This window comes from Triturus cristatus, chromosome 3_1, assembly GCF_964204655.1.
Source record: "Triturus cristatus chromosome 3_1, aTriCri1.1, whole genome shotgun sequence".
NCBI lineage: Eukaryota > Metazoa > Chordata > Amphibia > Caudata > Salamandridae > Triturus > Triturus cristatus.
The window spans coordinates 1157561776-1157586705 of NC_140583.1; the positions used below are offsets into that span (position 1 = coordinate 1157561776).

General features: G+C 49.4%; 1 protein-coding gene across 4 annotated transcripts in view; it reads left to right on the forward strand.

Moving 5' to 3' along the window:
- Window positions 1–24930, forward strand: part of FEZ1 (fasciculation and elongation protein zeta 1) — a 493775-nt gene that overhangs the window by 340522 nt on the left and 128323 nt on the right. For all 4 annotated transcript variants that reach the window (XM_085646026.1, XM_085646027.1, XM_085646028.1 and 1 more), the window contains one exon: window positions 8144–8224. In XM_085646026.1, the coding sequence (XP_085502152.1) occupies window positions 8144–8224 (81 nt within the window). The remainder of the gene's footprint in view (window positions 1–8143; window positions 8225–24930) is intronic.

A 24930-nucleotide genomic window follows, 5' to 3' on the forward strand; every position in this document is an offset into this window, starting at 1 on the left:
GGATCTTTCCATCTAGGTGATTAGGAAGCGGTCTGTTCCTATTTAGCCAAAACGTAACTTTGTTCTTTAGTTGCTGGTACGATTCCGAAACCCCTTCCTGTAGTTCAGGGACTCCAGTTAGAACAGCAACATAGGGTGTACAGGCAGGGGGCAGATGAATATGGGCCCTAGGCGATATACTGTTTTTGACCCCAGGTTCCCAGGACCTTTTTTGGTTCATAGACTTTTTTCCAGCATTAATACTGGGCACACTCGCAAGATTGTCTCCCAAATTATCAATACATTGACTAGTAAAGTTAGAATTATCAATGACCTGTACCTTGGGGAGAGCGACCTCGGGTAAAGCCCCATGCACTACTTCATTAGCAGAGGATGCCAGCGGGGGAGTAGGAAGGGTAGAGGACACCCCTACAGGATTGTCCCTTGCCTTGGTAGCTAATTTAATAACATTTTTCAGTGGGCAAAAATTATCCAGAACAGTTTGTTCTAATCTATCTACCTTCTCACTAACTTGCTTAACCCTTTCCAGCACGGGGAGAATCAGAGAACGGAATTTTTTTTCTATTTCGAGGACCATATTACTCGATTGAGGCTGGTCTGTATGACAAGTAATATTCCCACTAGGAGATGAGGGAACTTCGCCCTGTGTAACCCCCATTGGAGATTTTTCCGTAACATTAGGGTGTTTGGCCTTCCTCCCTCCCTGGGACCCCCCTACTCGTTTCCTCTTGGCATTAGGGGGATTTACAATTCTTTTGCTAGCCCTAGTCTGTGGGTGGGTTATAACTAATTTATTAGAGATAGGGGGGTTGCGAGCTATTATCGCAGAGTCACCAGAGTCCCCAGGGGCATCACACACGACACTGCAGGGCTGCGATGTGGAAGGACTTGTCCCAACATTCTCCTGCAGAACTAATTCGCCCCCATTCTGGACCGCTAACTTCAAAGGAGATTTGGCCCCAGCCAAAATTCCCAAGGAAGAGCGTCTAGCTTGCGCTAACTCAACAGACAAGCGACGCTCAGTAATAGCCAGTTCGTGCTCAAGACATGATACAGCTCTTGTAATAAAATGGTCGAGTGTACCGGTCACAGACCCACCCCCGCATGTACGTTTACCTTTGGACGCCATTTGTACTAAGCATACAATACTAGGGCCAATGTGCTCGTTAGCCTAAAAGGAACAATTACAAGAGAGTAAGATACAACTCCACTAGAACACAATACTCGCTGTACAAAATGGGCGACTATGAAGCTAAACAAGGGGATGCAACAATCACTTTCGAGACCGAACAAGGATGAGTACGCCCTTCTACCTTGGATATAGTGTCACAGCAGCGTTAGAGATGTTGCCCAGTCCAGTCAGGATCGGTCAGAGACGGGCAAGGACGGGCCCGCCCTTGGCTCGGGCTTCGCCCGGGCGCTGCCCGCGCGCGTCCCGCGCTGCGTGAGCGCCTGTTCGATTTTAAGGAGGTCCGGCGCTGGGTAGCGTCGTCATCGGCAAGCGCTGGTACAGGAATGCCGGGATTTGTAGTGTTCGTAGGCCGTTCCCCTCACGGCAATGAAGGTCCGCCAAAATGCAGCCCAGCGACCCCACAGCAGGCCGTTCCCCTCACGGCAGGTAGGTATTTAGCACAGCGTTCAGCTTTGTTAGGAGCGTCAAGAAAAAGTGATTACGAAAGCTATGCTAAGACATAAACATGCAAGCCCTGACAACAATTTGTTATAGAGGCAGATTCAATTATATTGTTATGGAACAAACCCTGTCTTTGGGTGTCAGGTGAACAAAAGTGACAGAGATTCACAGATTCAAGTTGGAGGGGTCAGGCAAGTGACTCTTGTGACTTATATACAGGCGAAACATAATCCATGCAAAGTGTTTGATGAGCAATTAAATTGGTCCTTTTCCCCCTGTCATCACTATGCCAAACATTAACAGTACTTGCTTATCTGAGACGATGGATCATGAGCTTGAGGACGATTGGACATGTAGGACTTTGTACAGGTCTAAAAAAGCCCTCTCAAGATAATGGTAGGTTAACACATAGGGCAAACCATTCACAAACATCACCAAAATGTGTCTGCAATCAGAGGTAAATCTGTTTTTTGTAAATCTAGATGTTTTTGAGAACTTGCACATAGTGCTGTTCACAGCTTGAAGCCTGGAGCCACGTTTGACATTTTTGATTGATACACTCACAGCCCAGCCCTAAGCTGCACTGCGCATTAGGTGCAGGTGTTTGCCGCCATAGATTGTGGGCGACCTTTGTACATATTTCAGTGGTCTGTGGTTGTATGACATCTATATCATCATCATCATGATCTACAGCACACCCATTCCATTAATGAAATAAGCGTTTTCGTCATTTCCCCTTCTTTCAATACGGTCACTGACTATCCTTTCAGCCATTTTAAGAGATGGTGGACTCCTTTCCCCATCTGGGAGGGATTTTTTATGACAAATCATATTGGTAGCTTTTGCTGAATACATTCCTTCATAGAAAATGAATTGCTGGATTCAAAGCTATGCGAGAAGGCAGAGGCTTATCCATTCTATGATAAAAGTGTTAACTGCCAAAAGTGTTGGCTCTGCAGTTTAGACTGTTGGCGTTTTGGGATATATGGACCCATGCTACTGGCAGGTGATGGAAAACAAATTATGCAGAACATTTGAGGTCTCCTGCCTGCCCTTTTGAATATACTTGCCACCAAGATGTTGGGTTGCAGTACCTCAAAGACAAGAGCAGATTGACCTCTTTGGACGTCAGTCTGAGCTCTTTGGACGTCAGTCTGGGCTCTTTGAACGTCAGTCTGGGCTCTTTGGACGTCTGTCTGGGCTCTTGAACATCTAGCAGACATATACTTAACAGATCAATCTTGAGGGATGTGGTGGGATATGGACTTCTTGTCTTACTCCATGGCTGATTTATTGGGAAAAGTTACTAGACACCTGGGTGCTCTTATATGGATAACCCAAGCAAAGTAAGAGGAATGGACAAACAGCGATTTGCAAATTGCTAATTTGTGTTGTGTTTTAATTATTTGTGCAATAAAATTATCTAATCTAATTTGTGTTGAGACTGTGTCACACTGGAAAGGGGAAATGTGGAGCTTGGGAAACCTTGTGTTAGTAAATAAATACTTTTGAAAACCCTCTCCAGTGGTCGAGACCCATGTATTGTGCAAATTTAAGAAAGGCCTAATAACAGGAATGCTCAACTTCCCCAATACCAGAGAACCTGAAGTGCACGCTCCTTGTTGTCCATGTGTTCATTTTCCTACAACTAATCATGTAGGCGTTTTTCTTTTTGTTGATATTTTATTGTTCTCAGACATAAATTTCTGTGACCTGTTCTAACATCTACAGGAATTAGTAATTATTGAACTACTTTTCGGAACATGTTTAAACTTAATCACCAGTTGCGGTCTTTAACTTTCATAGGGCAGGCATACAGATTTTGGACAATATTGATTAGAACTAAATTATACTGTATAAATGGGACCGATTTACTACTGTTCACATGTGATTGGATCACGGGAGCAATGAGCCATGTGAGCATATCCATACTTTTGGATGTAGTGTTGGTGTGGTTAGCTTGCAGCCTTGCTAACAGAGTATGTACGTGGAGTGAAACGTGTTGGGTATTAGTGTTGAGGTGGTTGCATGTGGCATCATGTGTGTAGAGATACATGCAGATGGTCGAAATGAGCATTACAGGCATTCGCACTGACTGGACGTGTGTGTGAGGGGTTGTGGCCAAAGATGGTGAGATTTATGGGTGTTGTGTTGAGAAGAACATCTTGGCTGTGGGGTGACGGGTGCTTTGCTACATGTGGTTCATTGTAGGGAGCACACACACCTTTGGTTGGATTAGAGAGGGTAAGGTGGTCTCTGCATACCAAAATCAAACACAATCAGGAATATTGTTTCAAGCTACATATTACAAAAGGCTATGCCTTAGTTGTCGTGCTATTTGCAGAGCTATGGGAGGTGCCTATAGAAGCATGGAAAGTTTTGTATTGGTTGCGGATCACCCACGAGTAGACTTTACTGGGAAGTCTCTTCAATTCTCAATCGAGAGACAGAGGACATGGGAGTTATGAATGATGAAAGGGACAATCACTGGCAAGTAGTGTGAGAGCTTCGTTTGGGAGAGTGTTTGCTCTAGTTGCTATTTTATTAACCTATTCCAGACAGTAGAAGGTAGTGAGGCATGAAAGACTGGATGGCAGCGCCATCTGCTGTGAGTGAAGTAAAGGAACCTTCCTGTTTTGCCACTCATGGTGTTGATGGCACACGAGCCAATCCACCATGGTGCTTGGCTGTGACAATCTTAAAAACAAGGCACTTGCAGCTGTAGATTTACCTGCATGGGGTTGATGGGTGAATCATTTCCCCGGTTCCGGAGTAGCATAATGATGCATGGTTGGCCACCAACACTGAAGTGTTGGCCTCACAAGCAATACCTAAAGGAGTGAGTAGTTAAGGGTTGAGCATTAGGTCTCCTGTCTGTTCGAGGTGATCATGATTTGTAAATAAACCAGTGTGGATCGAGGAACCGCCGGTTCTCAATCTAAGAGAGAGCTAAAATTGAATTTGCTCTAATATAAAAAAGTTCTGAAGACGTTGCAATAAGGAACAGATTTGCTAAAAGAAAAGTATTTCCCGACGTTAACATAAATAGCAAAGGCTGGGAGACGTTATTGATTTTGTACAAGAGGCCTGAATATACAGGGTATGACCGATGGAACCCTAAAGCTATAATCGGGGTCATCTCACAACAACAAGTTCCATCCTTACTTATGAGATTTCAACGAAACGAAAACCATCGACTTGTATAAATGGATGAAAGCGCCCAATGACTATAAATTTTTGTGCAATAGAGTGACATATCATTTACCCATTGGAGGTTATAATGTTCCAGTCATGAGAAAGAAGGTGGAATGAGATAAAGCCTTCGAAACGCGGCGACGCCCCTTTTTTGTTGTGGCCATAAACCCAGCTGTACGGACATCGTCCTAGATGTTGATGGCCCACAAGATATCAGGGCGTTTGTATATGATTGAAACCCCGGGTTGTGGCCATTAATGTTTTAACTCTCGTGCTTTTTGTTTAAAAATTGTTTTTAATATTGTAATACAATTTTCACGATCATCCTTTTATATAAAGGTTTTTAATTGGGAAAAAAAAGTCTTCCCCTTTTTTTGAAAAATTTATAATAAACTGTTTCAGGAAATTGCAAATATTATTATCTCTAATGAGTTTTTGTGCCAATATTCTGTAGCCACCAGGTTGGGGGTGACCTTTTTGAATGGTTGTGGTGTGTATGTAGTTGGGTTGGTCACCTGAGATCAGGTGTGAATAATGATAAACATATCCCAGAGGACGCCTTCTTTTTAAAACGAGGTGATAATGTGACATTGATTAAACTAAAATGTATGAATAATCATTCTGAGAAAGGACAGCTTTATTGGCAAATCGGAGCTTTTTGATTGTTGTAGGTAAAGTCTTGTGTATTTCACTTGGTATTCTAATTTGATGGAGTGAGGGCGGGGGGAGGGAGGGGAGTCCATGTTTCAGTGGCCTGTATACTAAGGCCAAGTCAAAATCCAGCCAGTATGTTTAGTTGACTGGTTTACAATCGAAACCTGGTTTAGTGTTGCCACTGATGTACTACTCAGTCACGGCGCAATTTCTCAGGAATTTGCAAAAACCTCTGGCTCTAATATGGAGGCAGGAACTCCTTTGCAAACGCCTGCGAATGATTGCAAGTGCAGGCATTAAGGCCCGAGAAGGACGGCAAGCTTCCAACCCCACATTAACATTCTCTCAATTTCAACATGTTTTAAAGCCGTCTCTGCCCCCTGAAAAGGACATTGGCTGCTTTTTAAAATGCAGTTTCCATGAACCGCTTCATGCTTCCCTCAGTGCCAGCAGCCATCAATCACAAGAGACAGCTTGCACTTTGTGAAGCCTTGACGAAAACTAACAAATGTTTTGGGACCAAAACTGCAGGTGCAAAACTTGGATACACTGGCTAGCGACTTGCAAATGGGGGTGGGAGGAATGCCCACTGCAAGCCACCTTTCATGGGTCAGTCGATATGGGTGGCAAAGGCATTTTGCGATTCTGTAAGATGTTTCCAGCTCGCAATGTGTCTTTCATGCAGTACAGTGGAACTCAGTTTACAACTTTACATGTCTTAGCTGTAAAGGATTATATTAACTGCACAATAAACATGACTGACTCAGTTTGGCAGTCACAATGCCACTAATTTTATGAACTGAAGGCTTTTGCACATTAAGAATTTAGATCATCATGAAAGTCACTGTTTCTTATGATAGTGTTCTAGAGTTTGGAGTCTTTCAAAAAGAAAGTGGGCCGAGCAGGCCTGTGAATGCTGAAGGGAGCACGCGGTTAAGATATTGAATGTCAAGCTTTGCAAGAGTTCTGGCCTGTCTGATACAGAATACGTTGATTGGGATGCACCATGCTAAGTATTTAATGCAAGTGCAAGAAGTAAAGGGCTCTCGGATGTCATCTCTTGTGCTTTGGAATGCTGAAATCTGGATAGGGCCAGGTTAGTTGTTGCCAGAACTTTCAGAGAGTTGTCAGGAGAGGACTGATTATCTAGGTGTTTTGCGGTGGAAGAGAAACGACTTGAGTATGAAGCTGTCTTAAGGTGAAATTATATGTTAGTCCATGGTTTCTTCAGGTTGAGCCTGATGTGATCTAGGACGTCCGTCATTGACTTCGAGTGGATATTGGTTACTGAAGGTAGTGTCAGCAACAGGATGCTGCTAATTTTAATGACCATTTGTGCATTATTTGTATAGATGTAGTGGGAGTGCCTGAAGAAACTGATATAAGGTGCCAGTTTCTCGGATGTGCTTTGAGGCGGAGGGTCACAGCTTGGAGCCATCTGGAACTTTAAATAGGGTTAAGCATTAGTTGGTATCAATTGGAAAGGTAGTAGTGACGTAGTATACACAGTCATGGCCTTACCTATGACAGACTCTGAGTTATTGTAAAAAGTATCGCACGTGTTATGGTAACAAATGTAGTTAAGGAGCAGGACAAGTAGAACAGCTACTCCACGCATATCAGCTTGTCGTCTCAAGTCCTCCATAATGGTCAGTAATGCCCACAAAGTGAACTTGGATGTGATCCAATAGGTTGTGGGTGTTAAGAATGTTACATAGATGTTGATGAACTGCTCAGCAGTTTGCCTGTCACTACTTGGCTCAAATGTGGGCTACTTCAGCAAGGACTTTATGTAATGAACTTGAATGAAATGGATTTGTCTCATGCTATAGAAAGGAGCTGATATTGTTGAGGCGTGGTGTTGCCACTGGGTGCAGAGAGGGGAGGTGCTTGAAGGTGGTAGGTGGATATGTGCCAGTTTACAGTGAATATGTCTCTTTACAACGCATGCGAATACATCGCATGCCTTTACAACGCGGTCATTACAACGCCTACATTGTTACCACATGTACCATTACATGCAAGTCGTTACAACGACTTGCTGTAGGGTGCGCGCTGGACTTATGAATAGTATTATTTACTTTTCCTACTCCAGTTTGTGCAACAGCAGGGAAAGTGTTGGAATGTAAATCCAACACCAACGCGCCGCTTACAGCAAGTCGTTGAAACGACTTGCGAATTAATGGTACGTGTGGTAACAACTGCATTGTAAAGGTACCGCTTTGGGGAGACAGCGTTGTAAACACTGTTTCCCGTTTACGGTTAGTGAGAGAGAAGGCTACATAGTGGTGTGTTAGGATGAGCCGGGTGGTCACTTCAGCTGAAAGGGTAGACTCAGAAGCTGCCTAACCTAGGTGTCTTTTTATTTGTGTATAATACCATTATGAACCCTCCCTACTCTTAGTGTATTTCAATGCGTTAAATTCTGATTGTGAACCAACTATGATGAATGTAGTAACTAACCCTTTACAGGTGAGGTCCGATGTGTTTCTCTTCGACTTTATATTGATGAAAATGTGTTATTATTGTACTTTTCGGCATTATTTGTGCAAATTAACTTTGAAGATCAAACACTTAAAGTACTGCAGAAACAGTGCAGGATTTTGTATTACTTTGCTGCCTGAAGACAGACTAACGCATCTTTTATGTCTCTATCTTTAGCGTTTCAGCATGGAAGGGATCTCAAACATCTTGCAGACTGGGATCAGGCAAACATTCGGCAACACCGGCAGTGATAAGCAGGTATGAATGTCTGCCTTTGTGTCTCTGAGTAAAAAGACCATTCTTAGTCAAAGGAAGAACATCTATGCAGAGCACATTAACAGTTTAGAGACCTGGGGGCAACAAGTGTTTATTCTGTTAAAACCATGTACATTGCAAAAATTGTTCACTGAAAATGTTTAATGTTTTGGTGTTGCATAGAAAAGCTATCTTCTGCTCACTCACTGTGTAGGTATTTCGTGGCAGCAGTTCAGTTTGCCACATGTAGTGGCATTCATTTTTTTTTTTTTTTTTTTTATTGGAAACTGTTTATTACATATTAAAAAAGGTTACAAGTATGGGCCTACAACCATCCGGCCGGCCGCTAGAGTGGCAGAAGCATATGACATACCTACAGTAAGAGTCTCTTGGCGGTGCAGATCGATAAATCAGGAGATATCAATAGCGCAGGCCACATAACTCCAAGCCCACAATACGGTTTCCTTTTTTCAAAACAGAACAACACAAAAAACCACACCCGCAAGGCAACCCGCCATCCAAAGTGACGGCACGTGCTCCTTAAGTGGGGGATCCCAACCAGCAGCCAAACTCTGAAGAGGGGAATGGGAATAGATCAGGGACAGGGGAACCACATGCCCGCGGCTGGGGGAGGGGGTCGGCTAGGGGGACGGAGCTGGTGAGGCGGCCGGCAGCAGTGGCGGCTCACAAATACCCCCGCGATAGGCGTTCCAGGGGCCCCAGATTTTCACCCACGCCCCAGGCTTACCCCTCGCCACATACACTACCTTTTCACGAAACATACACCAATCCATATGTTCTTTCCAGGCCAACACCGCTGGGGGCCACCGGGATCCCCACAATTGAGCGATGTCGCGCTTAGCTATCATGTATCCCAGAGTCACCCACCGCGTCTGCGGGACCGAATAGTCATTTGGTTCCCATACATTCAGCAAGCATCTCCTCGCTTCAGGCAACAGCGCAACACGCGTCACCACACGCAGGACCTCATGCACACCACGCCAGAATCGCTCCACCTGTGGGCATTCCCACAGAATATGCATGAAAGTTGCCAAGGCACCACAGCCACGCTTACACAATCCGTCACCAACAAAGCCCATACGTAGAAGCCTTGGCCCCGTCACGTAAACCCGGTGGAGGATCTTAAGCTGGACGAAGCGAAGGCGAGCCGGGATGGCCACCTCCTTCGGAGAGGCCACCGCGGAAATCCAGTCCTCGTCGTCCAGTTCCAGCCCGTCGGCAACCCAGGCCTCGCGGAGACTAGTCAGCAGGCACGATCTGTCGTTGATCAGTTTTTTATATATAAGGGAGATCGTGCTGTCTGGGACATGGCCATCCAGCACTCTGTCCTCCAGGGGGGAAGACTCCGGAATGGACGCGACATCAGGGAAGACGGAGCCCAGCGTGTGGCGGACTTGTAAGTACCGAAAGTACTCACTGCCTTGCAGCTGAAATTCCGTCCGCAGCGTCTCAAAAGTTTTGAGTCCACCCCTTGTCCAGAGGTCTCCCACTGTGCTGATTCCGATCGTGTCCCACTTCTCGAAGCCCTTCGATGTCCACAGGGAGCCCAACCTCTCAGACGCATATAGCGGTGTCGCCCGGGTCAAACGGTCCTTCCACCCCATCGCTGCATTAGCCGCGTGCCAGACACGCACCATGACACGCGTCGGTCCCGTCAGACGGGAGTCGGGCGCGCCAGAGTAGAGCGCTCGATTGTAGTCGCCACCGGGCAGGAGCATCTTGTCCATTTCAAATGCCGGGTTCAGGGCGGGCCCGTAAAGGCCATGATTAATCGCAGCTAGCTGGGAGGCCCAGTAATACCGTTTAATGTCCGGGAGGGCAACCCCCCCATCGTACCACGGGAGCGTCAATTTAGCCAGAGCAATACGCGGCCTCCCGTCCCAGAACAGGCGCCGCTGCAGGCTCTCCACCTCACGGAAGTAGTTCGCCGGAACCAAGTCCATAGTGTTCTGAAGCGCATACAGAAAGCGCGGCAAGGACATCATTTTAAACAAGGCCGCTCGGCCAAGCGGCGAAAGCGGAAGACGCCGCCAGCGCGCAACGTCCTCCCGCAAGCGCTGGAGGGGGGGTAGCAAGTTCCGCTCGTAGCGGGCCTCCGGGTCTAGAGTAATATATATACCCAGGTACCGGAACCCCTGGGAGGCAATCTGGATCGGGCAGTCCCGTGGTAGGGCCGGAGCCTCCCCGGAGAGCACATACACGCAGGATTTCGCCCAGTTGATGACAAGGCCTGAGTTACGACCGAAGGAGCGCAAAACATCAACCAGGACAATCAGCGAGTTACGCGGGGAGGCGAGATACAAAAGGATATCATCGGCGTAGAGGGACACGCGGTCCTCATGCTCGGGGGTCCAGCGGAGACCACGGATGGAGGGGTGCCACCGCAGCCACTCCGCCAAGGGCTCCAAGGCCAATGCAAACAGGAGCGGTGACAAGGGGCAACCCTGACGCGTGCCCCGCCCCAGCGCGAAGGGGGCCGAGACTCGCCCATTCACCACCACCTGCGCCAATGGGCCCGAATACAACAATTTGACCCAGCTAATGAATCCCGGTCCAAATCCAAATTTCGCCAGCATCGCCCAGATGTATGGCCATTCAAGCGTGTCAAACGCCATGGTGGCGTCTAAGGACGCCAAGATGGCCGGCTCCCGCACAAACGGGACACGCGCGAGCACCCCATGCAAGCGTCGCAGATTAAGAGCCGTGTTGCGATGGGGTATAAAGCCAGATTGGTCTTGGTGGACCAAATCGCCCACCACGCCAACCAGCCGGTTGGCCAGTACCTTGGCGAGGATTTTGGGCTCCGCGTTCAAGAGCGAGATAGGCCTATAGGATGTAACCCGCTCACGGGGTCTCCCCTCCTTGTGGATCACCACGATTGTGGCCAGACGCTGGTCCGGCGGGAGGGTACCCTGCGAGTGGGCCGCCAGGAACATGGCGCGCAGGTGGGGCGCCAGTACATCCGGTCGCAGCTTGTAGAGCTCGATGGGGATACCATTGGGGCCCATGGCCTTGCCGGATGCGACCGAGCGAATAGCCAGGGCAATTTCGTCCGAGGTGGGAGGAGCGTCCAGCAACTCCCTGTCCTCCACCGTAAGGGAGGGCAGCGCGATGTCCCGAAGCAGGGCATGGGAATCTTCCTCCGAGCAGGGAGAAACCGGGGAGTACACCTCGCGGAAGTAATCCGCGAAGCAGGAGACAATGGCTTCCGGCTCGGTGACAGGCACACCATCCATCCCCTCAATCAAAGGAACCACACGGCTCGCTCTCTCCCTCTTGTCCAACCACGCAATCAATTTACCAGCCTTATCACCCACATCATACAGTCGCCCCTGTTGCTCTCTACTGAGGCCCCTGGCCGCCTCCGTGACGAGGGCCCTATAGGCCGCCTGCTTGAGGTGCAGAACATGCAACTTGGCGTCTGTTACCCCGCTCCCCAGGTCTCCCTCTAGTTCCGCAATTTCGGCCTCCACCCGGGTTACCTCCTCCCGCTCGCGCCTCCGGGCATGGGAGATAAAGGAGAGGGCCTCCCCTCTGAGAACTACCTTAAAAGCCTCCCACAGGGAGATGGCCGAAGGGACAGACCCCACATTCTCATCAAAGTATCGCTGTAAGGATTTGATCAAGTCGGCACGAATAGTGGGGTCGCGCAAGTACCAAGCATTGATTGGAGCCACCCTGCCCTCCCCCCTAGGGAAGACATCGAAGTGTAACAGTACTGGGGAGTGATCTGAAATGCCCCGCGCCAGATGGCACACCTCTCCCACCCTCCCAGCATAGGCCGCCGGGACAAGGATGTAATCAAGCCGCGAGAGGCTACCATGGGCACCCGAGTGGAAGGTGTATTGCCGCAGTGCGGAATGCTTTAGTCGCCAGCAATCCACCAGGCCCAGAGTATCTAAAAGGCCGGACAGCCAGGCCTGTGCCCGGGGGAGGTCCCTAGGGGGATGGCGATCCATAGACCCAGAAACTACCGCATTAAAGTCCCCCCCAACCACCAGCAGGCCACCCGGGAGGTCCAGGAGGAGGCGCCCCAAATCCGCAAATGTAGTAGATTGTAACCCAGGCGGGACGTACACTGATATAAAAACAAACACTCTACCCTCCATTCTACCCACCAGAACAGTGTAGCGTCCCCTCTCATCATGGCGCACCTCATCAATCTCCAACGGGAGCGAGTTCTTAATCATGATACCCACCCCCCGCGAGCCCGAGGTGAAGCCCGAGTGGGCCACCAAACGATAGCCTCGCCGATTCATGGCATGAAAGGAGTTACCTATAAGGTGTGTCTCCTGCAGGAAGATAACATCTGGTGAGATACGTTTCAGGTACTGCAGGACCACACCACGCTTAATCCTGTCCCCCAGGCCGTTAACATTCCATGACAACACAGTCAAATCCCTACCCCCCATCATACGTAGAAGCAATCAGTCGTCCCCCACAGAGCATCTCGAGAGCAACAATACAGTAAAGGGCTTGCCTTGCGGTGCAAACAAACAACACACCTCCCCCACCCCCCCATCCCAACAGAACTCCCCCCTCCCTGCACCCCTGCATGAGCCCAGACAGCCCCCCCAAAGTGCAGTGTGCCTGTCGCCCCATAGATGAAAAACTAACTAGTCCCCCAGAGGAGGAGGGAAGCCCCCAACAGACCCCACACGACCTCCATCGGAGGGGAACATAAACGATCAGTAAATGGTAAAGGAATGTTGTCCAGAGCAAGGCCTATTCTTCACCCCTCAGTTCTGATCCGGCGGGCCCTCCCCGCCAACCGCACCCCCCCCACCCCCTCGGCCCCGATCTCCAGGCAGAGTGTCCAACCAGTCCCCAGCCGCCTCGGGTCGGTCAAAAAAGTGCGTGCGCCCATCCACCTCCACCCTTAGCTTAGCTGGAAAAAGCATTGAGTACTTAAGGTTCAGGTCCCGTAGGCGACGTTTAACTCCGAGAAAACTCAATCTCAGTTTTTGGACCGCCGGAGTAAAGTCTGGGTAGAAATGCACATCCATGTTATCAAGCTTGACCGGTCCCTGTTGCCTGGAGGTCTGCAGGATAGCGTCTCTGTCCCGAAAATTAAAAATCCGGGCAATGAGAGGCCGCGGCGGGGCACCGGCCTTAGGTCTGCCCCCAGGGACCCGGTGAGCACGTTCCACCGCAAAAAGCTTACTCAGCCCCCGGGGCTGGAGATGGGTAAGGATCAATTCTTCCACAAAAAGATCTGCCGCCTCCGCCTCTCGTCCCTCCGGCACTCCCACAATGCGAACGTTATTCCTCCGGGCCCGACCCTCGGAATCCTCCAGTCGCCGGTCCATCAGGGCGCTCGCCTGGCCAAGCCGGCGCACCTCCTTTTGGAGGGCCACCACGTCCGTCGTGAGGCTCGTTGTGGTGTGGGCCAGGGAATCGACCCGGTCGTTGGTTTTGGACAAGTCAGCCCTCACAAGGCTAACATCCACCAGGACCGAGTCTATCTTTTGTGCTAGGGTGTCGAAGCGCTGGTCCACCGAGGCCTTCATCTCTGCGATGGCGCCCATGACGTCCCGGAGGGTCAGATCCAACGGTTGAGCAGATGCCTCCGTCGGGCCCGCCGGGGATGTGCGCGATGTCTCCGGAGATCCCTTCTGGAGGGTGTAGCGGTCCATGCTGTTGGATTGAGGCGCCGGGCCGCGGCGGGTCGTCTTCACCTTCGCCCGGTCGCCATCTTGTTTGGTGGACATGCCTGCTCTCCCACCGTCGTGCCAATCTCCTCGAAAGGGCCGATAAACCAGTTCACGGGTTCCGGGGGGGGGGAGGGCGACCACTGAGCCGCAGGACGACTCACGGCCGGCGGGTCAGCCGGGCACCTGGACAAGGCCACACCACCGCACCCCGCTCCGCAACCCTACCTCGCTTGAGGGCAAGGAGAGCGCAAAAGCGAAAGTGAAAGCACGGGATACGCGAGTCGCCCAGCCCTGCCCGCCGCTGTTGTTCGCTTTGTCCCCGGATCGCCCCACTACTCCAATCCGGGGGGCCAGCGCGGAGAAGGCCGCAACCTTCAATCGGTGCTCCCACCGGTGTCCGGGGTCCGATTCGAAAAAGAAAAACGGAAGGCGCCTCAGCTCGGGTTCACCGATGCAGTCCCCTCAACAAGGACAGGATATAGCCAGGATTAATTCAGGAGGTCGTGGTGGTCCTCGGGAGCCTCGCACCTACGCGGCCATCTTGGTTGCGCGCTAGGCTCCTCCGGCATTCATTTTTTTAAACATCTGTTTATTCACACATTTGCTCAGATACAATACACTCATTCATTTCAATCAGTTAAACGCAGGTTTTACTTCCCCCTTATATTGCCCTCTCCCTGTTCATGGAGGAACAAATGATCGCTGGTATCTCCTATCGCCCTTTGTAGTCTGCCTGGTCGAGCCCCCATCATCTCTCGCATCATACTGAAGAAACTGGGGAGTCCCCACTGTGTCCCATTTAGCCTTACCACCCACCCCAAATCTTCATCCATTTCCCTGGGCAGCCCCTACTCTGCTAGATAACGTTCTCCGCCTGGCTTAACCAGTCTAGATCTTGTTCCCATGCCTCCAACCTTGGGGGAGAGCCGTGCCCCACTCCCTAGCCACATTTCTTTTGGCCTCTGCTGCCGCCGTCATAATCCACATTTTCTGATATTTGGGCCACAGCTCCTCCCCCGATATGCATAATATCAACCATTTTGGCTCCAGCGGGTCTGCCCTATCTGCTTCTTCTGACAGCTTTGGTGGCTTCTATCCAGTAGCCCCGAATAATTGGGCATTCCCGCAGAATGTGGAAAAATGATCCCACATCCCGCATCCCCTTCTACACTTGTTTGTTTCCCCTCGTCCCAGCCTATATAAGAGTGAGCTAGAGAGGTAGGATCTATGCAATATTCTTAGCTGCACTAACCTGAAGCGCGATCTTATGGCCACCTCCCTCGGTCCCTGCAACGCCTCTGCCCAGTTATCATCCTCTAGGATTCCAACTTCCGATTCCCATTATTCTTGCAATTGGACCAGTGGGTCTGGAAAAGTTATTAATGATTTTCCTATATGTCAACGGAACTGCTGTGGACACCATGGGGTCCAGCAAGAGTCCATCCTCCAATGGCGTGTATTCTGGTATTCTATCCCAATTTCGGATGTGTGTCCTCAGTGCATGTTCCAAGAGCAGATAATGAAATCTTTCAGTGTATTCATCTTGCGGCTCTTGGAATGTGATCAGTGCTCGGCTCCTACACACATCCCCAAGTGATTCTATTCCCAATATCCTCCATTTATGAAAACCTTCCAATCTACCCACTTTCCTTAGCAAATCGCTATCCCCTAGGGGTGTTCTTTCGGTCAGGGTATTTGCACACTTTGAATATCTATCTACCTCATGCCACACCTTGGCCATTGTCTGAGTTTGTAATGGGAGTTGTTTCACTCCCTTTTTTTAGTATAGTACTGCCAGATAGCCTCTGCCTCCCATCGCTTGTCGGTCCACCCTATATGTGGGCTCCTCCCTGTCCGCATACACCCACGTATTCACTGTGCTCAGCTGTGCTGCCCAGTAGTACTTCTTAATATTTGGGACTGCCAGTCCCCCTTCATAAACCCCCCTCTGTAGCTTTGAAAGGGCTATTCTAGAGCTGCCCCTTTTCCAGAGGAGCCCCCGTACCTCCCTGTCTATCTTCCAAAAGAGGTCGGGAGGGACCCGGCATGGGGTGTTTTGTAGGATATAAAGAAAGCGGGGCACGGCCATCATTTGAAAGAGGGCGCTCTACCCATTAAGGATATTGGGAGGCCCCTTCAGTGTGCCACATCTGTCCCGAGCCTCTCGATCAATGGAAGGAGGTTAACTCTTAGGACGTCATTTGGATCTCTGGTGATCTGTATGCCCAGTTACTTAAAGCTCATCCACAATAGCAGGGGCGTGTCTCTGGCCAGTCTCGGTGGATTATCTCCCGACAAGGGAGTAGTAGGGACTTATCCCAATTAATTTGGTAGCTGGAGTAGCTGCCAAAAAGCCAAAAAATGTGGCGCAGCCTGGCCACCGTGCTGTATGGTTTGGTAGCGAATAGAAGAATATCATTCACATACAGCGAGATTTGTTCTTCCCACTCCCCAGGGCCTCCAATGTCTCTCACCATGTGATCCGCCCTTACCCATGCTGCCAGTGGTTCCAGTGCCAGTGCGAAGAGCATCGGGGATAGCGGGTACCCCTGTCTTCTCCCCCTTCCCAATGTAAATGGTCTGGATACCACCCCGTTTACCTGTACTCTTGCCTCGGTTCTCTATACAATAACCTGACCCACCTGATAAACCCTTGCCCAAATCCCAATTTCTCGAGCACCCCAAAGAGGTACGGCAATTCAATGCTGTCGAATGCCATCCAGGCATCTAACGAAATCAGAACGGCACCTAAGATTTAGTTTAGTTTCCAAGATGTACCAGTAAATGCATGTGCTTCTCTGATACAGCTTGTTAATACTGTAACTTGCGTCGAAAAGATAACTTTATTACGTGTAATGTATATATCATCAAATGCTGGCCACCGTTTAATAAAAACAGTTAAAAAAAAGATTTAGTTTAGTGCTTCTTTGTGGTATAAAGCCCTACTGGCCTGGATGCACCACTGAGGATATCACTGTGGACAGCTGAGACGCCAGGACTTTTGCCAGGACCTTAATCTCCAGGTTGAGTAGGGATATGGGCCTGTCGGAGCCACATTGCTCTGGGGTTTTTCCCTGTTTAGCAATAGTTATTATTAGAGCTGTAGGCTGATCTTCTGGCAGGTATCTCTTATCTTTCGCTGCCTGGAACATGTGAAACATATGTTTCGCTACTATACTAGCCACTCCTTTATAGAGTTCGATTGGCAGGCCGTTCGGACCCGGGACTTTACCCGATTGTAGATCCTGGATTGCCCCCACTATCTCCTCCTCAGATAGGTCCTGCTGCAGCATCTGCCTGTCCTCCTCGGATAGCTCTGGGAGCGATATATCATGCAGGAGTTCTACACAGTCCTCAGCTGTGCGTATCGAGACTGGGGCATACAGCTGTTCATAGTAGACGGCAAAGGCTCCTGTAATTTCCCTCCCTGTCCTATCGAGTCTTCCATCAGGCGCTTTTATTTCCTGCACCCAATTCCTACCCTGGTCCCTTCGTTCAAGCCATGCCAACATGTTACTGGCCTTATCCCACATATCATAAAGTTTACTCTGCTAGGTCTCTCAGTTGTTTCTGCTTAACCTGGACCCCGTGGGCATTCATAGCTACTTCCTCGCCTTCCGCCAGTACCTTTGTTTCTAACTCTGCAATTTCTTTCTCGAGTTCGGCATATTGCAACTGCCTTTCTTTTCGTTTCCCTCCTATCAATCCCTGCACCTATCCCCGTATGACTGTCTTATTTGCCTCCCACAGTATATCTGAAGATGTAACTCATCCTTCATTTTCCACAAAGTATTGCTCCGACTGCTCCCGTACCTTCTACTGCAAGTTTTTGTCTTCAAATTCCCAAGCATCTAATCTAGGGGGAAGCTTGTTGTCCCGCCTAGGCCCCTGTATCTGTACCTCCACCGGCGACTGGTCTGAGATCCCTCTCGTGCAATGGGTCACAGAACAAAAAAGAGCCATGTGTGTTTGAAGTGTAAATATGTAGTCCAACCTTGCATAAGTACTATGGGAGGTAGAATAGTATGTATATTGTCGCTGAGTGGGATTGTTTTCACAATATATATCCGTCAGCCCCATTGCTTCTAGTAACACTTGCAGAGGTTCCTTTCCTGGCCCCGTCTTGGTGAATGTGATTCTTTTACTGGGCCCAAAGCTGTGTTAAAATCTCTTCTCAGTACTAGCACTCCCCACGCAATTCAAGCTTTTGAGTGCCCAGTTCCGGTAATGTTTACCTATGTTACCAGGGGGGACATACACTCTGTCAGGCTCACCTGAGGTCTCTGCAGGGGCAGGAGGCAGGAGCCAGATGATAATTCCCAACTTCCCTCCACCACTCGCCCGCCCAACAAAGTCAAAGCAGAACCAGTGAATGGGGGGAAGAGGGGAGACAAGGGAAGGAGAGACAGGGCAGGTCCAGCGCACCTCCAACACCACGAAAGCTTCACTGAGATCCAAAAGAAGTCCTGCAAACAGAAAGCTATGTTAGCAGATAGAGAAGCTTAGCAAAAACTGAAGCTAGGTTTTAATATACAGAGCTAATGATTTGTCCAATATTCCACCTGAACATCTCCCCTCTTCCACTCGCGTCCACAAAATGATAAAATAGGATAACAGGTGTGATGTTCCTAAACATAAGAAAGATAATGTAAATATCTAAGCGCTCTACATCACGCTAGATATTTTATGTAATATAGAAATTGCTCATCTTACCCTCTCAAACATATGACGAACATGTAATGTATGGTGACTTCAAAAAATAGCATGGGTTGTTAATAGCACAACCTCCCAATAACAAACGAACATACAATATACGAAAACACTATATCGTGTAGGTTGTTTTTAGCACAACCTTTCTAATCTCCACTGTGCATATTGTTTGCAGCTACCCAACAATAATCAGCCGTATTTGTAGTGCTTAAAGGAGTGTCAATGACTACTAGTCCAGTAGTGGTCTCCAAATTCGACATACAAGACAATACAACATACATTATATGCGAAGAGAGGGGGAGGTGCTTTGCTTAATTCAGAACATATAATGAGGATGCAGATGCCTGAGCGCCGCTGAAATGAGCCCCTACATAGCCTGCCAAAGGTGCTTTGAGGGTGGAGCAGGACCACCTGACTGATGCTAGTGCGTTACCGCCACACTGGTGAGATTCCTCCTGGAGAGAATGAGAGAGACGGAGAACGCCACTGACGATTCCCGTGCCGCCGTCAGCGGCGTCAGGTCAGCAACAGAAAGAGACTCTCAAAGTCCTGAGAAGGAGAAGGCAGGGACCGGACACGACACGCCAATACGGCGCCTCGAAGGCAGGAATCAGACGCGACGCATTACCGCTGCAGAGCGCGTCCCGGAAGAGGAAGGGCTGACCCGGAAGTGACAACACCACATGAACAACTAGAACGCGAAGCGCCCGACTTTCGGATGCGTCGCGATTTATACTGGCAGAGACCTCACCTCCTCCCTGCTACCGCGATGACTCAGGCTTGGGCACAAGTATGACACACTGAGCAGAAGTTCACCATTACTCCCTGCCACGTTGCAGCGAATCTGCCCATCTTGTCGTACCATGTCTGCCCTAATACCAACACAGTTAAGACCTTAACTAGAATTCCCACACCACTCAAGTCGGATGTATAGCCTGCGTGTACCCACATAGCATATTCATAACGACCCAATACTTTGCAGTAGTTTCCTCTCAAGTGAGGAGTTGGCCTAACGGCCTGGGCTTGGTAGCGAATAGGAGAATATCATTCGCATACAGCGAGATTTGTTCTTCCCACTCCCCAGAGCCTCCAATGTCTCTCACCTAGTGATCCGCCCTTACCCATACTGCCAGCGGTTCCAGCGCCAGTGTGAAGAATGGCTAGGGCGGTCGACCTCAAATCTGGGGAACTCCTTTTTGTTCTGTTTTTTTTTTGTGCCTGTACTTACTACCCTTGTGTCTCAGCAGATTCCAGGCTGGTCCATGTTTGTGCTGCATAGGCCTTTGCCGGTTACCATTGCTCTGGGGGCCGTCAGGCCGGGTGTTGTTGCCTTTGTTTTTATGAAGCGTCTCCACTGGGCGCCATTTTAAAGTCAGGCGCCCGGCTTCAACAGCTACTTGCTGCCTCTCAGACCCTCAACAATGAATATATTTAGGCCCCCAGGCTTAATTACTTCCCTGTGCAGCTTGTTAAAGATCCCAGGCTACAAGAAGGTGAGGAAGGGCTCACCGAGAGCCGAGAGGACGGGCAATCGAGTAGGAAGATGGCGCCCGTCCCTTGCGGCCACCTGGGGTGTTCAACTCAACCTCGCGGGTGTCCCCTTATTTCTGCGATCGGGCCTCTGGAGTGGATGGGCGGTGGACGCGACCCGCCCCGGTTGCTCCTGCCTCCAGCTGGAATTCCATGCAAATTCGGGGAGATGCACAGCGGGCCTCCAGGTCCAGGCTGCTGCGTGCGCGACGTTCCGTCAAGCTCCGTGGATGATGTTCGGGGATCCGAGGCTGGCAGTCCGAAGAGAGTGAGTAGATTGACAGCCGGGTCCGCGACCGCAACACTGGTGCCTGGGGCGATGAATGTGTGTGCCCATGTAACGCAACTGGTGCTATGTAAAGCGCTCTGAAACCCGATACCTTCGGGTCAAGTTTGCGCTATATAAAACTCTATTAAAAAAAGTGAGTTTCCTGCTGGAGGACCACGTCTAGGGCATGTCTCTTGTGCTTTGAAGGGCTACTGTATGCTTTATCTTACTTCCCAACCCATTCGCGTTCCAGGACATGACTCTCTACCCCCATCCCCTTTTGGTGCCCAGCAGGTGTTGGTCTTGCTTATACCCAATTGTCTGCATCCCCCTCAATGTGCTGATTATAACAGATTACAGTTTCTCTGTATTTGGCTGATCGATGGGTGCATGATCCCTTCTCACCCCTCCTCACTTGTTCCACGTATCTGTTCCTGTGTTGTTTCAGTATCATATTCAGAGCAGACCTTTCAAAAACGGTAAAACAAGTTGTATAAATCTTTCCCCGTACCGAAACTCACCCCTCACTGCTACCCTGCCTAGTGGGTTTAGAACTACCCACCCCCCCAACTTGCAGAATGCCTGTCGCCCAATATCTAGCATCAACTATTTCAGGGTGGGCCAGGTCCCACCTATGTGTCCTTGTGCGGCTCATCTTGCCTGCGACCGCAACAAAGTCATAATAATCCTGACCCGGGAGATTCTGCTTCAGCTTTCCCCCTTTTCCCCAATCCCCCCCAAACAGATACCCGACAGAAGGATATATCTTGTGTTTCATCTCCATGTTCTGCCACCTGTCCTTTCACGAACTACTGTCGCCATCAATGCTCCTTCTCCGGCAGGTTCAGCCTCTCGTTGTGCATATCCGCTGTTTCATTATTACTCTCCCCTGATCGACTTGGTGTGGCATGGCCCCCAGGGGCTTTTCCATTGCTTGTCCCCTTGGGCAAGCATCACCCCACTGTCCTCCAGCCCTCTAGCCATTCCTGTGTTTTGTCTGACGTGTTCAAATGCCACGTTTTCCCCTCTGCTACAACCTGAAGCCTGGCGGGAAACAACATTACATATTTAAGATCTTTAGCCCGAAGCTCCCTCTTCACTACCTCGAACGACCTACACTGGCATTGGACTCGTAGAGTGTAGTCTGGGAAGAAAACAGATTACTGCATCTCATATTTCAAGTCTCCATGCAAGCACACAGCTTGTAGGACAGCATCTCTATCTCTATAATTTGGGATCCGGGCTACGATTGTGCATGGGGGTGTTTCTGGTCTTGGCTTGGGGACTCGCACCTTATGGGCTTGCTCAATTGAGAAAAAGTTAGACAGGCATTTGGGTTGCAAATATTTGAGGGCAAGATCCTCCAGGAAGAGGTCGACACTCAGCCCTTCCGCTCCCTCCGGCACTCCCTCCACTCGAATATTGTTCCAGCGGCCCTCTCTTCTTGATCTTCCAGCTTCGCTGCCAGAGCCGCCTGTTGTTTAGTCAGATGATCTACTCGCTCTTCCAGGCTCTTTGTAGATGATTGTCGTTGTGTTATATTGGCCTCAGCTATTGAGACTTTATCCGAGATCTTGTGAAAGTCCGCCCTGAGGAGATTGACATCTGTTGTCACTGCATCTAGTTCAGGCTCCAGTGTACCCTTCAGATCTCCTATTGCCGCCATTATGACTCCAAGCGTGGGTTCCACCAGTCCTTCATGGTCCGACTGGTCTCCTACGTCCCCCACCGGTGTTCTGACCACAGCATAATTGTCCATTTTGTTGGATTGGGCTGGAAGTTGCCTGGATTTGCCCATATCTGCCTCTTCATTCCAAGTGGGTTTGCCCACCACCAGGCTCCCTTTTCTTTCCCCGTGCTGTTCACCGCAGCCTCCTTGTCTCACTCTGAGGGGACTCACCACCTACGTATTGCTTGGTGGTTTGTGCACTGCTGTAGTCACGTTGCCGTCTGCCCCCGACTCTTGCTGGCTAGTTCTTCTGGTCTATCCCACTGGTTCTTTGGCTGCCACTCTTTCCTTTGGGACTATTCTGTCCAGGATGCACTGCTCTGAACCAGGGCCTCTTTTCTTACTCCTCCTGCCTTTGCAGCAATTCCCTTTCAGGAGTCTATATGCCAAGCAGTCTGATCAAGCCCCACCTGCTTCTCTTGGCAGGTAGGGGTACAGCACTACCTACCCCAGGTGCTCTTCTGAGCCAATTGTCTTCCTTTACTCCTTGTCAACCACTGTTTGTGTCCCCCTGCACTCTCTCTCGATGGGGTACTTTTACCCGGGCTTTGCCTTACAGTCAGGCCGTTTCTTTCTATCCGCATCCCCCCCGGCCTGTTCCTTGCATTATCCTGGCCTCTCAGTTACTGCATGTGCGACACCCCTGCCCCTGCCCGCCGTTCTCAGGCCTGCAGGGGAGGAAGCCCACTCATGTGTGATCCAGAACGCGGCTTCCTGCCTCCAGCCGTCGTGTTCTTGTCATCCCTCCCGCACAACAGTTTTTAGGCTTGTTGGGGAGGGCCCGCCAACCACAGTTTTCAGGCTTGCAGGGGAGGGCCTGTCCACGCTCAGTTTGCTGCGCGTCTCCTCACCTTTGGTCGCGGTGCCCCTGTCCCCACTCTCGCCTGCAGTTTTCAAGCATGCAGGGGAAGGGTTCCGCTCATGGAAAGTTCGTTACACGGCTCCTCACCCTCGGCCTCAGTGCCTTTAGTTTCGCCCCTGCCCGCCATTTACAGGCTGGCAAGGGAAGCACCTGCTCAAGTGCGTTTAGTTGTGCAGCTCCTCACGTCCTGCCATAGTGCCCTCGTCAGTGATCACAATCTGCTGGGTCCTTTGGGGTCTGTGACAGTGTAGTTCGATCCTGTCGCTCTCTGCTCCCTATATATTTCCAACTGGCCGATTACGGGGTAGGCCATTGCCCTCAATCCCGATATTCCCTCTCGGGCCTCCATTGTGCTTCCGGAGTTCCAGCCATCCGGTGCCGTTCAGGAGGAGGGGGAGCCATCACACACCTTGTCCATCGTTACTGCAGACTACCCCCTCCGTTCCTCAACAGTCCCAGGCAGGTACGGATCTTTGGATCGGATTTATGGACTAAAACATCGGTCCTGGCACTGAGCTCCTCTGGTGTGCGGCCTTTACGGTTGGCGCCGTAGCCAATCCCCATGTAGCTGCATTCATTACCTTAACCATGTAGCTTGCGAATGGGTACGCACTGCGCTAAGATAAACTACATGTGGCAATTTATTAAGATATATTGAGGCTATTGTGCAGTTCATGAACCTATCCATATAGGCAGTGCAAGCCGGACCAATCTAAGTGAGTTATGCTCTCAAAGGGAAGATGTTTGGCTTTTAGGATTCAAATTAGGATGCATTGATTACTGCACATTGGCTCCAGCTGCTAAAAACCCTGCTTGCTTTGACTTAAGGTTAATAGTATAGGCTCTCAAATTATTAAGACTGCAGACTGAAAGAGCCGGGCCCATACGTCCTAGATCTGTTCTAGAGTCACAATTCAATGGTTCTTTTTCGCAGCATGGAAATATAAAGGGGATTAAAGTTGTTAGGAGGTCAACCAATTAGTCAATATTTCTCTTAGACCCATAGTAACTATGGACAACTACTTAAGGTTAGTTGATTTATTACAAAGCCAAAAATAACTGAACATAAATGCACCTCAAAACGAGAGTGTAGAAATACATACAAATTACCATGAAGCCAAATCTGCGTATCGAGTTTAGACGATGCAACATGGGAAATAAAATTAGTTCAAGAAGTAGGATACAAAAGATCAGGAAACATGAGTCCAAGTTCCCCTGGATCAAGGGTTAGTGAGTGAAAAGCATTAAATCTATCCCAACTCTAGCACTACGATGACATGCCTACTGCATTTTCAGGTGTAGGGGAAAACATGTGTTAGTACATGAGGTCTTCCTAAGAAGCCTTTCCACAATCAATGGGTCATTTAGCATGCTCTAAGATGCTCTCTCCGAAGGCAAAAGAAGAAGGTGTCACTATCCTTACTTCAACAACAAGGTATTCGCAGCATTTCCAGGGTGCATTGTGAGAGTAATGCCATTCTGCTCTGAGTACTGTCCTGGAGGTGATTTTCTACAGGACAACGGTGTACTTTTCTTGCTAAAATTTGCCTTTGTTCCCAGGCCTTCTCCTGTGTGAAGCACAACTGCCTTCCTTTATCAACTCAAGCCACATGATTGTAACTTCTTCTCTCCTTGCCTGGCGAATAAAACAAAGACATTATTCTAGCTAACGAGCAATTCTTTCACCTGCAACACAAAATGTGAGAAAGAACAAATTCCACAGCACACATGAAATTCAACTGTTAATTCTAAAGCAAGAGTTTACAGGGAACTGCACTTCAGGTTCAGCTATCGTAAAAAACGTCATATAAGCTTTACGAATTCACACAGCATTACTGCAATTTCAACTAATGCATTTACAAAAGTATGGAATGACCTTATTAATAAGCACATTTAGTTCATGATTAGGTGTCAATTGCACAACACGAGTTCTTT